A 16,635-nucleotide genomic window follows, 5' to 3' on the forward strand; every position below is an offset into this window, starting at 1 on the left:
ATGAAATTGAATAAGTAGTGGTACCACTATTGAAAAGAATTCAGTCACAAGGAAAATTACGATACCCATTTAACGCAGATTACGTCACAGTTAGAAAGCAACAGTAGTCTAAGAAAACATGATAAGCAATTTTTAAGTTTATGTTGTCGTTTTAAATAGGATACAAAAATGATAAATTGTCTTCGAACAATAAAATCGGGAAGTTTCTTAACATAATAAATTTTTGTTATCGGATTGAATTTCCGCTAAAGTCACTCATATCTTAAATTATCAGTTTTTTTTTTTTTTTTTTTTTTTTTTTGTGTATGTATATTTTGCTCTTGTCTTAAATACGACATAAAGTTGAACATTGAAAAAAATTTTGAAGCGATTTTTTTTAAACAATTTCTAAAATAAGGAGGTTTTTTTTTAAAGGATTTTACTCAAAATATATGGATCGGAAAATATAAGAAAGAAAAAGAAAAGTGTAAGGAGAAAAATAAGAAATTTACTAGCCAAAAATCAAATATTTAAATTTTTCCTTCCATTTAAATATGTATATTTTCCTGACCTCTATATACTTCAGATTGATAGATTTATAAGGACGCATATATGATATCTGTAAACTGTCTGAACTTGGTATTTGTAAGCTTGCAGTTATATACATTCATTTCAAACCAAAACTCTAATTCAGAAGATCACACAAAAAATGACTTTAAAATGCATGTAATACTGAAGATACATGTAATACAGATATACATGTAATACTGAATATATTTTTTTCGAGTAATATACTATGATATAATAACTTATGATTTGCCTCCAATTTATTATTAGAAGAGTCCTTATGTATCATCTGGTGCGAAGAGGATAGGTAGATAGGTTATTATTAGAATAATATTCTGACGAATTACTGTACATTATTTATCCAGGCTTTCTTTTATAATGGAGTAGTTTCTGCTTCTACGACCATGACGGTTTTGTTTTTTAATACAGTTATCAAAATTCGGTTAAAAATTACGGTTCTCCATCAAGTAATGTATGTTGCAATTTTACTTTCAGAATAAAATTATAACATTAAAATGTTGGAAATCAATATTTTTTAATGTTTGAAATCAATTTTTCAACAAGATAATTCCAGAGTCCATTAACATAAGTCCACAAAATAATAGTTCAGAACTAAGTCGGTATTGATTCTAGACTATGTTTATAACTATGACTATTCTAGATTTATGTTGTAATTTTACTTTCGGAGTAAAATTATAACGAAATCAATATTTTATTTCATTTCTGACAATCAATAATTGTTAGAAATCAATTTTTCAACACGATAATTCCAGAATTCATTCACATAAGACCACAAAATAATAGTTCAGAGCTAAGTCTGAATTGATTCTAGACTAGTCTACTCTCAGCCTTAAATTGAACATTTTAGATAATCTATGAGGTATAGATAGTAGAAAAAGATAGTATTGATTCAGAAAAGAAAATGAGATTGCGGAGTTTCTCTACTAGTCCTAAAATGTTGCAAGGATCTTTCAATGAAAAAAATGTTTCATTTGATTGAAAAAATCGGCGATCTCGCGTTAATTTTTAGAAGTTTTTAATAAATTTCAACTAGGAGAAGCAGATGATATTTGTGATTAAACTCTTATGGAAATTTGATATTTTTTCTACGTTTATTTACAGGTTTTCGATTTTATTTTATTTGGTATTTTCTATTACTTAATGAGCGAGCTTTGCAACTTATTGAGCAAGTAAAAGTTTTGCAACTATTTAAAAAAATTTAAGAAAATGTATATCGCACACTGATTTTTTTATTAAAATTGACTTTTAATTAAAAATTAGATTTACTATGAAGGGTAAAGGTACTGGTACCTTGGACCAGTACAAATATTTGTTCCACCCAGTGAAGAAATTTTAAAATCAGTTTACGTAGTCGATGCTTATAACAACAGGTGCTATTTTCTGTGTGTGATTTTTTCAGGCTTTTTGCTGTGTGCGTACGTTTTTTTATTTTTTTAAATAAAAGAAATAAATGGTTAAAATGAGTTCAATGTACAACACTTTCCCCTATTTATGAAATTTTAAAAATCAAATTCGAACAGTTTCCTTTAGATGGCAGCACTTACATATAAACGTCTTACTGATTACAAATGAAAATCGTGATGTTTCCGTTACAAAAATGCTCTTCTGGGCATGTATTAATAGAAACATTCAATAATTAATTGACTTATTAATTTTAAAACGTTAAAAAAAATACTTTACTATTATTGACGTATTATGGTGGGATATAGTTATTATAACTAAAGAATTAAACATGAATATATCTACCACATTATTTTCTGAGAGAAATTGTTTTAAGAATAGCTTCCTGTCATTTCTATAAGTTTGAAATTTGTTTTTCTTCTCTTTTTTTTTTGATAAATTCCTAAAATTTTAGTATTCTTACCGAATATAGCAATACTGCATTAAGTTTATATCATAATATCAGCATTAAAACAGATTTTTTTTCTTACCTGAACGGTTTAAATTTTTGTTTAAATATCGCAGTAGGAGTTTTCTTAACATCGTCCTCAGCAAATCCTGCTTCTGTGTGATTATTTTCATCTTTTGCTGTTGTATCCATGCTTAAAATTTATCTGCATAAAAGAATAAAAAATTTCAAAGCAATAATGAAAAATATCGATCGTTGCAATAAGCATTAAAATTTAAGAGGAAATTCTTTACTTTCTGCAAGAGTTGCATTTCAACATTTTTTGTGACTGTATTTAAAGTGAAGATAAATTTACTTACTTTCCAACCTGCAACAAACTTCATTAAACAAAGTATGTTTATTTATTTTTGTAACATCTGCTTCAATTATATATATTTTAGATTCAAGGATGTTTTACTTCCTCAGAGGGAACTTGTAATTTTGGAAGTTATTGTCTTTTAGGCATAATTTAACAAAATATTTTTCCTCGTCAAATTTTATTCCTTACTTATTTCAAATTTTTAGATCGATACATAAATAATTAATATTTAGTAAAAATACACAATATTTATTTAGTGTAAGGGTAGGAGGGAGACCATCAAAGTTTCAAGTAGGATGGAAACCATCAAGTTGCCACCATCAAAGTTTCCACTTGATTCAAAATACTTAATATTTAGAATTGTAACAGTAGGAGGGAAACCATCAAAGTTTCCGCATGATTTAAAGCATATAATGTGCATTTACTGAGAAGTTAAAAAGGAGAAATATATCCTAAGTGGCCACTTGTTTTAAAATACTTAATATGCATTATTTTAAGCAATTCAAAACGCAAACGAGAGTCTTTGACGAATTCAAAATACTTAATTTTTATTTAGGATTGGGTATAATATGAAAAAAACACAACTACTTCGATTTAGTAGGAACAACATATGACGCAATGCTAAACGAATGGAATTTAGTTGTTGTTTATTTAGTTATTGTTATTAGTAGTTGTTGTTATTTGTTTTAGTTGTTGCTGTTTATTTAGTTGTATTTAATTTCAATAACTTTTCTTTATAATGCAATAAAATCTGGCGAACAGCTATTTAAACGATCGAACACTTCGTTTGTTTATTTGTGGCTTGAAGTTAGGCTCGCAGAAAATGCCGTTCATGGGTTAAATTTAGTAGGAACAACACAACCTGTGACGTAGACTATATTATACCCAATTGTAAGTGTGGGACGAAGACCATCAAGTTTCCACCATCAAAGTTTCCACTTGATTCAAAATACTTAATATTTAGAATTGTAATAGTAGATGGGAGACCATCAAAGTTGCCCCTTGATTCAAAATACTGTATACTGTACACAAAATAATGTTTATTTAGAATTGCAAGAGTAGAAGGTTTTGAATAAAAAGTTCCAAATAAGTAATAATTTTCAAAGAATTAAAAAATCGTTTGATTTAAATATTTTTTGTTATCGTTTTCTAAACATATATTTAGTCATAAATCTTTTTAAGTTGGTAATCTATTCTATCTCGTTTTTAGTTTAGTAGTTATAAATGTCAAATTAAATTTATATTTCTTGAACTAAGCATAAATTATTTTCAAAGTTGATTTGAATAAATGAAATTAAAATCAACTGCAAGCGATATTGCTTGGAATTACATCAGAAATATATTCTTTATCTTGAAATGATTTGGATCTTATTATGGCAGGTAATAGAGGTTCTACTTAATCATCAATTAATCAGTCAATGAAAGAGAAGAAGCAGTACAATAACAATCTACTCACATGCACAGTGAAGGTTAAAAGTATCAAATCTGATAGAAGCAAACAACACCTATCGATTATAAGTAGATTTGGTTCTAATTACTTCAAATGATAGATGTTCAACTGCATTTATTATTCAGATGGTAACACATAAGAAATATCACATTGACTTCAGTACGTGTACATCAAAGATGAGAAGAATAAATCCCAGAAACTAGAGAAAGTATCAATTATCCTAAGTTGATTCGGCCCTAATTACTTGCTATAATAGCTCTGCAGCAATTATAAATCAGTTTATGATACAGAAGAAACAATTTCATAAAAAATTCTGTACTTGCACACTAAAGTTAAGCCTAGTAGTACCTGATAGAAGCAAGCAAATCGAATAAAAATATTGTATTATTCTTTAACGAAAAAGAAGAAACACAATTGTGTAAATATGCATATTGAAAATATGAAGAAACAAACCTGATAGTAAACATTGCTTATAAAAATTATCATTTTCCTGTGCAAATTCGGTCCTAATTACTTAGATTAATCGATGTTCTACTGCATTTACGAATCAGTTCATAATAGAACAAAAAAGAATGTAATATAAACCTCCCTGTATGCATACGTGAAATAAAAAGGGTCAAATCTGATATCGAAGTAAACAAATCATATAAAAAATATTGATTTTCCTGTTGTTATAATTTCTTTAGAAACATTCTCTCGTTACCAAGAAGCTTTATTATCTTAACAGCGGAAACAGTCTCCGAGGAAGAAAGAATAAAAGAAATTTATGGGCTTCTTCATGAAAAATAGATTATAAATACATTTTAAGAGTGATATAAAAAATCAATAATGGAAAACGAAACATGGAAAGTGAATGTCTACCTCTTTTAAAAATCTTGTACCCTTTAAATTTTCTTTCAATAATATTTGGAGAATGTAATTGATTTCCTACTCACCACTAAAGACGTTTTCGTCAGAGAAGAATTCATTTCTTATTCTATCCTATCATTTTTCCAGAAATAATTAGTTTTTTTTTCTTTTTAAAATCACCCAAGAAAGTTAATTTTAATTTATAAAATTTATTTAAGAAATTTAAAAGTTTATAAAATATGTACATAGTTTTAAAAGTTTTTATAAAAGTGAAAGTTGTTAGGCCGGTCAGATGTATTCTGTATCTTAAAAGCCATTCAATGATTTCCATATTAAAAAACACAAGGGACGTAGTCGCTGTTTTGTGTGTTCAACTTTACGATACTTTTTGTTTTGCTACGCAAGGACTATAAGATCTAGAGATTTCAAATTATACAAAGGTGAGTAGAAACAAGGGAGTACAAGGAAAGAAGAAAATGCCACATTTGATTATCAATTCAAGAATTATCAGCTTTTAGACTTGTAGTAAAAAATACCCAGAGGGCCTCTCTGCAGTCAGCAAGAATGCTGCTTTAAGTGCTTTTTCTTCAGTTTTTTCTCACTTTATTTGCTTTAAATAATGTATATTTTTCTATAGTTGTATAAAACTTTATTTACCGGTCTCGAAATTTTTATTTTATATGCTCATGCTTTAATCGCTGAGGAAGGAAACAAAAAAATAGGTGAGGAAAATATTAGATGAAGCCAGATCTTACCATTCTATTAAAAAATTTTAAAATATAAAAAAAAGCTTAGTTCAAGAGTTCCAGAGAGATAAAAAAAACCATTTCCTATTTGAATTGATACCTATAATTACATATCGTTAAATTACATAAGGCATAGTAAAATAAGGTATAGTAATCTCATAAAGTGTAGTAAAATAAGGCATAGTAATGATGTAAGGTATAGTAAAATTACTTTCTCTTTATATACTTGTTTTTATTGCGTCTATTTTCCTGGTTTAATTTTTTTTTTCTTGAGCAGTTGAATATTATTCAAATCCAGATAATTATTCAGTTACATATAAATATTAAATATAACAACAACAAAATATTATAACAAAACATAATATTAAAAAATAAAGCAAAAAAAATATTAAAAAAATTATAATAGTTATATTTTTTAACTACAAAATGTTCTTTTTTTTTTTGAAAATGTTGACTTAACAGCTGCACTACTTTTCTAATAAATGATACTTATTTCTTAAAAAAAAGTCAAACCATCAGGTTTTCTCCCAGTAATGGGGTAAAACCGGGTACACTTGTTAAATCTACGGAAAATTTAGGAATACTGAAATTTCAAGTACCCCTCTACTCTGTTTCTCTACTCTCTCTCTCCTATATGTAGCATGATATAGTGCTAATTTAAAATAAGCGATAACATGCTTTCACTCTATAAATATAGTTAGCTATGACATAAATATAACATATATATGTCTTTTTCTTTCCTTAATAATGTGATCTAAATTCAGGGAGATTTGTCTTTTTGAGATAGACACGTGACTTTATCTAAAATTATTTGTTATCGGAAAAACGGCATTATATGCATGTTTTTTAAATAATATAGTTATTACTGTGCCTAAAAAATTCAGAAAAATTACGATGAGTGGATGTAATTTTAGATGCCATTTATTGAACATTATGAGTCGTTTTTCAATCTCCTTGAAACTATTCTTTCATGGCTTTAATATTTTAATTTTTAAACAAAATATTACATATTATAAATTTATTATTTAAGATATGGAATAATGGAGTAAAATTAGAGACATTAAAGTGTCTAAATTTACATTCAAAAAATTTTTAAGTCATTTTGCAAATTTTTTTTCAGCGATATTTATAAATTTTCAGTTGTCAATAAAAAATCGAAAATAGGTTTTAACTGAACAATTATTTTGAGAAAAATGACATTTTTTAAATTCCTATCAATTGGTATCAATGGTAATTAAAAATGTTACCTATCGTTAAAAAATATTCACTAAGTGAAATTCAAATTCAGTTCACTGAGCAAATTTTTTTCTATAACATTATGAAAATAACGATCAAAATGATAAAAATTCAAATGAGAGTCAGTTTGCGATAAAAAAAATTTAATTCTTCTCTTAAAATTTAGAGAAATTAATAGTGAAGAATATACCATTGCTAGTTTATATCTTTGTTTGTAATACTAGTTAATTGATATCAATAGTAATTAAAAGTGCGTCTTTGTTTATCAATTCAGTACTAGTAATTTTTATTTAACAAATTTTTATTTGACAAATTTTTTTAAGCCCAATAATGCATCAAAAAATTGGAAATTTGCAAAACTGTAGACATTTTACGAAAAAAAATATTTGAGTTCTTATTTATGAATATTTTTGGTAAACTATTAACCTGTTGTTAAATCAACTGAGTTGAAAAAATATTAAATGTATCACATGCTTGTTTATGTTTTGGATAATTTAATAATTTAAAAAGAATAACGTTAAGAATTTAAAGTAGTATTTAAGAATTTATAACCTAAAGAATTTAAAGTAGTATTTAAGAATTTATAACCTAAAGAATTTAAAGTAGTTATATTTCTTCAAAAACCTATCCTTATTTTTAATATGTTTAATTGAAAAACTCACAAAGAATTCCTAAAAAATTATTATTTTACCAAATTAATTTTTACTAGCATATAAATTTTAAGAGAATAGTTATAATTAATTTTTTTTTTAAATTTCTTGCTATGCAAATATAGTACTGTCACCATGGTTCTGCAAGATTTTTATACGTTTTTAATACTACGTTATAACAACAGAAAAATCAATATTTTTTATAAGATCTGTTTACTTATACTATCAGATTGACCCTTTTTGTTTTAAATATGCATGCAAGAAAGTTTTATATTATTTTCTTTTTTGTTCTATCATGAACTGTATCGTAAATGCAGTAGAACATCGATTATTCAATGTAATTAGGACCGAATCTGCATAGGAAAATGATAATTTACTAAGCAATGTTTACTATCAGGTTTGTTTCTTCATATCTTCAATATGCGTATTTACACAATTATGTTTGTTCATTTTTATTAAAGAATAATACAATATTTTTATACGATTCGCTTGTTTCTATCAGGTACTACTAGTCTTAACTTTAGCGTTCAAGTACGGAGTTTTATATGAAATTTTTTCTTTTGTGTCATAAATTGATTTGTAATTGCTGCAGAGCTTCCATTATTGCAAGTAATTAGGGCCGAATCAACTTGTGATAATTGATACTTCTTCTAGTTTCTTGGTTTTATTCTTCTTACTTTTGATGTACATGTACAGAAGTTAATATGATATTTCTTATGTGTTACGATCTGAATACTAAATGCATTTGAACAGCTATCATTTGAAGTAATTAGAACCAAATATACTTAGGATAATCGATATGTGTTGTTTGCTTCTATCAGATTTTATACATTTTGACCTTCAATGTGCATGTGAGTAGATTTTAATTGTACTGCTTCTTCCCTTTCATTAACTGATTAATTGATGATTGAGTAAAACCTCTATTTCCCGCTACATTAAGATCCAAATCATATAAAGATAAATAATATATTTCTAATGTAATTCCAAGCAATATCACTCGCAGTTGATTTTAATTCCATTTATTCAAGTTAACTTTGAAAACAATTTATACTTAGTTCAAGAATTATAAATTTTATTTGGAATTTAATGCCTACAAAACTAAAAAGGAGTTAGTTATAATAGATTACCTACTTAAAAAGATTTATGACTAAATATAAGTTGAGAAAACGATAGCAAAAATTTTTTTAAAGAAAACGATTTTTTAATTTTTAGAAAATTATTACTTATTTTGAAACTTTTAATACCAAAACCTCCTACTCTTGCAATTCTAAATAAACATTAAGTATTTTGAATCAAGTGCTTTTGAACATTTATCATTTGAGTGGATCATTTGAACATTTATCATTTGAATTACTTTTCAATAGCTGGTGCATAAACATAATCAATAAAATGTTCTGACTACAAAATTTAAAAATAATACTTGAATTCGTTATCAAGATTGGATCAGAAAAATTTTAATAATATAAGACTCAAAACCAATTATTTACACTTTCCCTATCTGACTTATATAACAAAATTTCATAAGAAAAATATATAAAATACCAGCTCAAATTTATTTAATTCTATTTATAAAAACAAATGAGGTTATCCAACAAAAGATAAACAAATTATACGATAAATAAGAAGGGAAAAAAAGATTAATGCATTTTACCAGTTCAAATTATCACTTACGCAATGAGTTGGCTTAGGAAACAACTATTACTCTTCAATTACACCATACAATCATCGCCAAACTAATTAGATAAATATTCGCTAATTTTTTTTTCTCAGTTGCTAGTATGATAAACGTAAACAAATTAATTGACCGCCTTTTTTTACTCAGTGTCGCACCGATACCGCTAGGAGCAGTGGCGAGTCAGTAGACTTTCTGATGGGTTTGCGTCAAGGTCTTCCTTAACATCCGAAAGATATAGCCCCGGGGTATAAAATAACTTCTTTTTCTAGCTCGTTTCCACATAACTGCCTTACTGTCGGTCACTGCACTGGTTCACCAAGTAGACGCCCGCCGACACCCTGAATTTTTATAATTATTATATTATTTTTTATTCTCTTTTTCTCGGCTTTTTAGGATGATATCCAGTTTGAATATGAAAGAGAGTATATTAAGTCAAACCCCGCTATAGTGAACCTTCAAGGGATCGAAATTTCGGTTCACTATAACCGGGAGTTCTCTATATCCGTACAGCAAACAATTTTAACTGATTTTTCCGAAGTGCTCCCTTTTATTTGCACATTATTTAAATAAATAAACAATGATAAGAAATGCAAAAATGATTAAAAAGCAATATGTAGTAGCAAAAAATTTTTTACATTTTATTTTTTATTACTCTTTGTCTTACACACAAAAAATTCAGGGATGGCTTTTATTTAGGGATGGGACACTGAGATAGAAGAAGCAAACAAGAAAAAATGCTTATGACTGCATTCCACTCTATATATGGTTTTAAAAAATCGGTGTATGTATTTTATGTAGAAATTTCAAAACTACCAAAAAATGAAAACAAAAGTCAGTCGAAGACAGAAAAGTTTCATAATGTCCAATTTCCTTTCTTCTTTAGGTTCACTATATCCACAAAAAATATTATTATATCTGTATAGCAAGGCACAGGAGAGAATATTTAGTTCACTATATCCGGGAGTTCACTATAAACCATGTTCACTATGGCGGGGTTTGACTGTATATACACGGAGAAAAAAAGCTCTGGTAAAATTACCAAACTGTATGTTGATGACATTTCTGGAAAAAAGAACTATATTCTGGAAATAAAACCAAAATATACGATATTTAAAACTGTTCATTAGTTAATTTTTTCCATTCGGTAACGGTTTACCAAAAATTCTGTTTTCAAATATTATAGCTCTTATTACCTTACTTATAAGTAAAAAAATACAAAACTGAAATGTAAAATTTTATCGAATAAATGGTTTTTATTCTATGCTAAGGTATGATTAAATTTTCAAATTTTGTCACATATTATAAAACTATATTTTACAGTTAATTTTACCAAAATCATTACATGAGTGTTTCGGTAAAATTTACAGACCTTTCTGGTGTTCCCATAGACCCAGAAACACGGTAAAGTTTACCATACCCAGGTGGTTTTGACCATATTTTTTATCACGGTGTGAGGTGGACCATAGGATCCTATTTTCCGGGAAATATTTCTGATTGGGAACTTGTACCTTCCTTCAATTAATGATTCCTATTTTGTCAGATATCCAAAAATTTAGTCAGAAATATCTACGGGTTGTCCCAGAATTCACGCAAAAAATTATTTTTTATAGAGAACATAGGTTTTTCTAGAGGCGTATCTACACTAAGAAAGAAAGTTTGGTTGGAAAGGGAAAAAAAGACTACAAGAATATGATAAAATCTACTGTGTTTCTGGCTCTATGGGAACAGCAAAATGCTCAGTACTTTTTACCAAAGTGTTTCGGTAATGATTTCGGTAAAATTAACTAAAAAATATTAATTCATAATCTGTGATAAAATTTAATAAATGTTGTAAAATTTGGTAATTATACATTAATGCCTTATAGCCTGACATAAAAATCATGGATTATGTTTACTTTTCAGTTTTGTATTTTTTACTAAATGTATTTTAATAAAAGTCATGATTTAAAAGCCAGAATTCCTAGTTAAACATTATCATATAAACGGGAAAATTACCAAATGCATAGTTTAAATACCGTATTTTTTGCTTTGGTTTCATTAAGCAAAATTTTGGTGTCATTTTTAGCAGAAATGTCATTACTATACAGAACAGTATTTACATTACAGTACAGTAGGGTTTACAGCGCTCGGAGACTAACTCGGTGATTAGAAAGGGGCTTTTCGAGACCACTTTAAGTTTTAGATAATGTAAACACTTAAACCAACTGCAGTTGGCATTTTTTTTTTTTTTTTTTTAGTTTTACATAGAATTAGATTCTGAAACTTTATATAATTATTTTTAGCCCACATAGCTTGATAACTCGAATAAATTTTCATTCGATTCGGTTTAAAATAAAACGCGCTTTACTGACTTAGTTTCCATTACACTTCGATGTTTTTTCGACTGATTAATATTTTCTAAAGATGTTTTTCACTCAACATACCTCCAATTTGTAAAAAAATAATAATGAAACCTACGTGTAAAATAAACTACAATATTAATAGGTAAATCGAATAAAAATGTGAAGAAAATATGAAGAAGTTATGAGACCCGCAATTAGCGAATGAAACTCGGGATATTTAAAAGAGGAGAATTTATTATTCCAGTCTTTCATAAACAGTGATGTTTTTGCATCACTAGTTCCACAGTGGCGATTAGATCCATAGCCGAAAAAAATTATGAACCGTTGATCTAATCATTTTTTGGTTTCTTTTTCTTCGGGTTGTAAGTTCAATGGTTAAAAATTCAAATTTTTCTCAAACACTATTTTCAATATATTCCCAAATTTCTGGGTTCAAACTCCAAATTTTTAGGGCTTTATCAAGTCTTTCATAAACCGTGACGTTTTTGCATCACTAGTTCCACAACTGCATTGCATCACTAGATCCATAGCAGAAAAAAATTAAGAACCGTCGATCTAACCATTTTTTTTCTCCTTCGGGTTGTAAGTTCAATGGTTAAAAATTCAAATTTTTCTCAAACACTATTTTCAATATATTCCCAAATTTTTGGGTTCAAACCCCAAATATTCAGGGTTTTATTCAGTCTTTCATAAACCGTGACGTTTTCGCATCACTAGTTCCACAACTGCATTGCATCACTAGATCCAGAGCAGAAAAAAATTAAGAACCGTCGATCTAACCATTTTTTTTCTCCTTCGGGTTGTAAGTTCAATGGTTAAAAATTCAAATTTTTCTCAAACACTATTTTCAATATATTCCCAAATTTCTGGGTTCAAACTCCAAATTTTTAGGGCTTTATCCAGTCTTTCATAAACCGTGACGTTTTCGCATCACTAGTTCCACAACTGCATTGCATCACTAGATCCATAGCAGAAAAAAATTAAGAACCGTCGATCTAACCATTTTTTTTCTCCTTCGGGTTGTAAGTTCAATGGTTAAAAATTCAAATTTTTCTCAAACACTATTTTCAATATATTCCCAAATTTCTGGGTTCAAACACCAAATTTTTAGGGCTTTATCCAATCTTTCATAAACCGTGACGTTTTCGCATCACTAGTTCCACAACTGCATTGCATCACTAGATCCATAGCAGAAAAAAATTAAGAACCGTCGATCTAACCATTTTTTTTCTCCTTCGGGTTGTAAGTTCAATGGTTAAAAATTCAAATTTTTCTCAAACACTATTTTCAATATATTCCCAAATTTCTGGGTTCAAACTCCAAATTTTTAGGGCTTTATCAAGTCTTTCATAAACCGTGACGTTTTCGCATCACTAGTTCCACAACTGCATTGCATCACTAGATCCAGAGCAGAAAAAAATTAAGAACAGTCGATCTAACCATTTTTTTTTCTCCTTCGGGTTGTAAGTTCAATGGTTAAAAATTCAAATTTTTCTCAAACACTATTTTCAATATATTCCCAAATTTCTGGGTTCAAACTCCAAATTTTTAGGGCTTTATCCAGTCTTTCATAAACCGTGACGTTTTTGCATCACTAGTTCCACAACTGCATTGCATCACTAGATCCATAGCAGAAAAAAATTAAGAACCGTCGATCTAACCATTTTTTTCTCCTTCGGGTTGTAAGTTAAATGGTTAAAAATTCAAATTTTTCTCAAACACTACTTTCAATATATTCCCAAATTTCTGGGTTCAAACTCCAAATTTTTAGGGCTTTATCCAGTCTTTCATAAACCGTGACGTTTTCGCATCACTAGTTCCACAACTGCATTGCATCACTAGATCCATAGCAGAAAAAAATTAAGAATCGTCGATCTAACCATTTTTTTTCTCCTTCGGGTTGTAAGTTCAATGGTTAAAAATTCAAATTTTTCTCAAACACTATTTTCAATATATTCCCAAATTTCTGGGTTCAAACACCAAATTTTTAGGGCTTTATCCAGTCTTTCATAAACCGTGACGTTTTCGCATCACTAGTTCCACAACTGCATTGCAGCACTAGATCCATAGCAGAAAAAAATTAAGAACCGTCGATCTAACCATTTTTTTTCTCCTTCGGGTTGTAAGTTCAATGGTTAAAAATTCAAATTTTTCTCAAACACTATTTTCAATATATTCCCAAATTTCTGGGTTCAAACTCCAAATTTTTAGGGCTTTATCCAGTCTTTCATAAACCGTGACGTTTTCGCATCACTAGATCCATAGCAGAAAAAAATTAAGAACCGTCGATCTAACCATTTTTTTTCTCCTTCGGGTTGTAAGTTCAATGGTTAAAAATTCAAATTTTTCTCAAACACTATTTTCAATATATTCCCAAATTTTTGGGTTCAAACCCCAAATTTTCAGGGTTTTATTCAGTCTTTCATAAACCGTGACGTTTTCGCATCACTAGTTCCACAACTGCATTGCATCACTAGATCCATAGCAGAAAAAAATTAAGAACCGTCGATCTAACCATTTTTTTTCTCCTTCGGGTTGTAAGTTCAATGGTCAAAAATTCAAATTTTTCTCAAACACTATTTTCAATATATTCCCAAATTTCTGGGTTCAAACTCCAAATTTTCAGGGCTTTATCCAGTCTTTCATAAACCGTGACGTTTTCGCATCACTAGTTCCACAACTGCATTGCATCACTAGATCCATAGCAGAAAAAAATTAAGAACCGTCGATCTAACCATTTTATTTTCTCCTTCGGGTTGTAAGTTCAATGGTTAAAAATTCAAATTTTTCTCAAACACTATTTTCAATATATTCCCAAATTTCTGGGTTCAAACTCCAAATTTTTAGGGCTTTATCCAGTCTTTCATAAACCGTGACGTTTTTGCATCACTAGTTCCACAACTGCATTGCATCACTAGATCCATAGCAGAAAAAAATTAAGAATCGTCGATCTAACCATTTTTTTCCTTCGGGTTGTCAGTTCAATGGGCACCAATTAAAAAATTTTCTCAAACACTCTATTTCGGGTTCGATCCCCGCCGGCCGAAGACTCCCAGTGAAGTAAATGGCGACTGATGCATGTTAAATCTGCCGAGTCACAAAGTCCTCCATGTGCCCATAACAAATCAAAACCTCTGGGGGTACTGATTGATGAGCTCCCTTGTCTTCTGGATTGGGATCAAAATTACAAGGATACGGAGTTGAACATTGATAGTCGTAAACCAAGAATTGGGTCTGCTGTTCAACGACCGCTATAAAATAAAATAAAATAAAACACTCTATTTTCAATATATTCCCAAATTTTTGGGTTGAAAACCAAATTTTCAGGGTTTCATCCCGTCTTTCATAAACTGTGGTGTTTTTGAATCGCTAGTTTCACAACTGCATTGCATCTGTAGACCCACAGCCGAAAAAAATTACGAACAGTTAATCTAATCTTTTTTTTTTCAATGGTTACCAATTTAGAATTTTTCACAAACACTTATTTTCGATCATTTTCTTTATATTTCTGAATCATACTAAGTGTCTCGATTTTGTGAGTAGAATTGTATTTCTCTGTTCAATTAAACAAACAAAATCCTGGTAAAGTCTATCTTTAAAAAATCTAAATAATAAGGAACTCATTAAAATATGAAACATAGTATTGTTTTTTTTTTTTTCTTTCAATTTCTGTTACAAGAGTGAAAAATGTTACCTGGTTTGATATTCCATATAATTTACCAATTTTACCATTTTTTATGCCATAAAACTTTTATAAAAGATTATTGCTTGTACATAATAGATAATACATAACACCGAGTCGATAATTTAAAAGATATTTTATTGCTCTAAATTATACCTTCCCTTCATGTTTTACAGATTACAAGCATATAACTTTGTTTCAAACAGTTTAAGTTAAAGCCAGAACCACTATTTACACCCAGGAAAAGTCGATATAACAAAGACACACGATCAAACAGGAATAATTTTAATGATATTCCTACATGCAAATCTTCAAATCAGCATAATTATCTACAAATCGGCGAATGTCTGCTAGAATGATAGACAATCCGGTAAAAAATAGCATGCATTCATTTCTTTGCAGCCAACTCGTGATAAGGTGTTATTACCATGACAAGTTACGAAGTTACTCATAAGTAGAGAGGAACGGGTTACCTTTGCAAAAATATCTGTTACTAATATCTGTTGAGAAAAGAAAAGGTTTGAAATAATTTTACCAATACCTGCAAAGTAAGAAAAAAAAACATATTATGAAAGTTGTGTTTGGTATTTTTCTTGTAACAGATACTATATTCGAAATGTTTAGAACAGCTGTTTTCAAAAAGAGTTTCAAGGGTTTTGACTTCTTTTTTTTAAACCAGTAAGGATTTTTGAAAGCTATTATTTAAATTGAAATTCAATTAATAATCCACAGTTTATTTTATGTTTGGGTTATTTATTTAAAATCGTTTACGGAAAAAAGGTAATTAAAATAAGAAATAGCAAAATTCATCGAGCTATTTTTTTTTTTTTTCAATAGCAATATATTGAATAAATTATGAAAAGGATAAGTACAATTTATAAAACTTTCTGTCAGTATTTTTTAATGTAAAACAAAATTGCAAAATTTTGTTTACATTGTTTAACAAAGTTTGAAGAATAATGTAATTCTGATAACCATTTTCAATTTTTACAACAGTTCCTTTTCTAAAACTGTAATCCAGCTTGTTATCCTTTTCAGCTTATGCATATGTTACTGTGAATGACCGTAATTGGCGGTTGTTGACTTCAACTGGTGAATCTTGACAATTACATAGTCGCTTTGGTAAATGTCTGAAATATATACTAGGTCTAGCTAAGTGCCACTGTCCGGTATGCCCTACAACAATGTTTTTTTTAGGTCAAGTCCCCTGTATGCATTCAATCGTTACTCC

At 28.7% G+C, this 16,635-nt stretch overlaps 1 protein-coding gene across 4 annotated transcripts in view; it reads right to left on the bottom strand.

The window, feature by feature from the left end:
• The window catches only part of LOC107438973 (NAD kinase), a 68,266-nt gene extending 58,577 nt beyond the window's left edge, over positions 1–9,689 (bottom strand). For 2 of the 4 annotated variants that reach the window (XR_006225589.3, XM_043046096.3), the window contains exons 1-2: positions 9,377–9,689; positions 2,499–2,621 (exon numbers count right to left, since the gene is read on the bottom strand). Coding sequence is in view for 3 of the 4 variants with exons in the window: in XM_043046096.3 (XP_042902030.2) it covers positions 2,499–2,608 (110 nt within the window). In the remaining variant the exon portion in view is untranslated. Of the gene's footprint in view, positions 1–2,498; positions 2,622–4,230; positions 4,405–4,677; positions 4,843–9,376 lie in introns of those variants that run through there. The other 2 variants (XM_043046097.3, XM_071180993.2) reach the window with 2 other exon arrangements.
• Positions 9,690–16,635: the final 6,946 nt, after the last annotated feature.

Source organism: Parasteatoda tepidariorum, chromosome 8 (assembly GCF_982258835.1).
Source record: "Parasteatoda tepidariorum strain Cologne lab strain chromosome 8, Ptep-v5.0, whole genome shotgun sequence".
Taxonomy (NCBI): domain Eukaryota; kingdom Metazoa; phylum Arthropoda; class Arachnida; order Araneae; family Theridiidae; genus Parasteatoda; species Parasteatoda tepidariorum.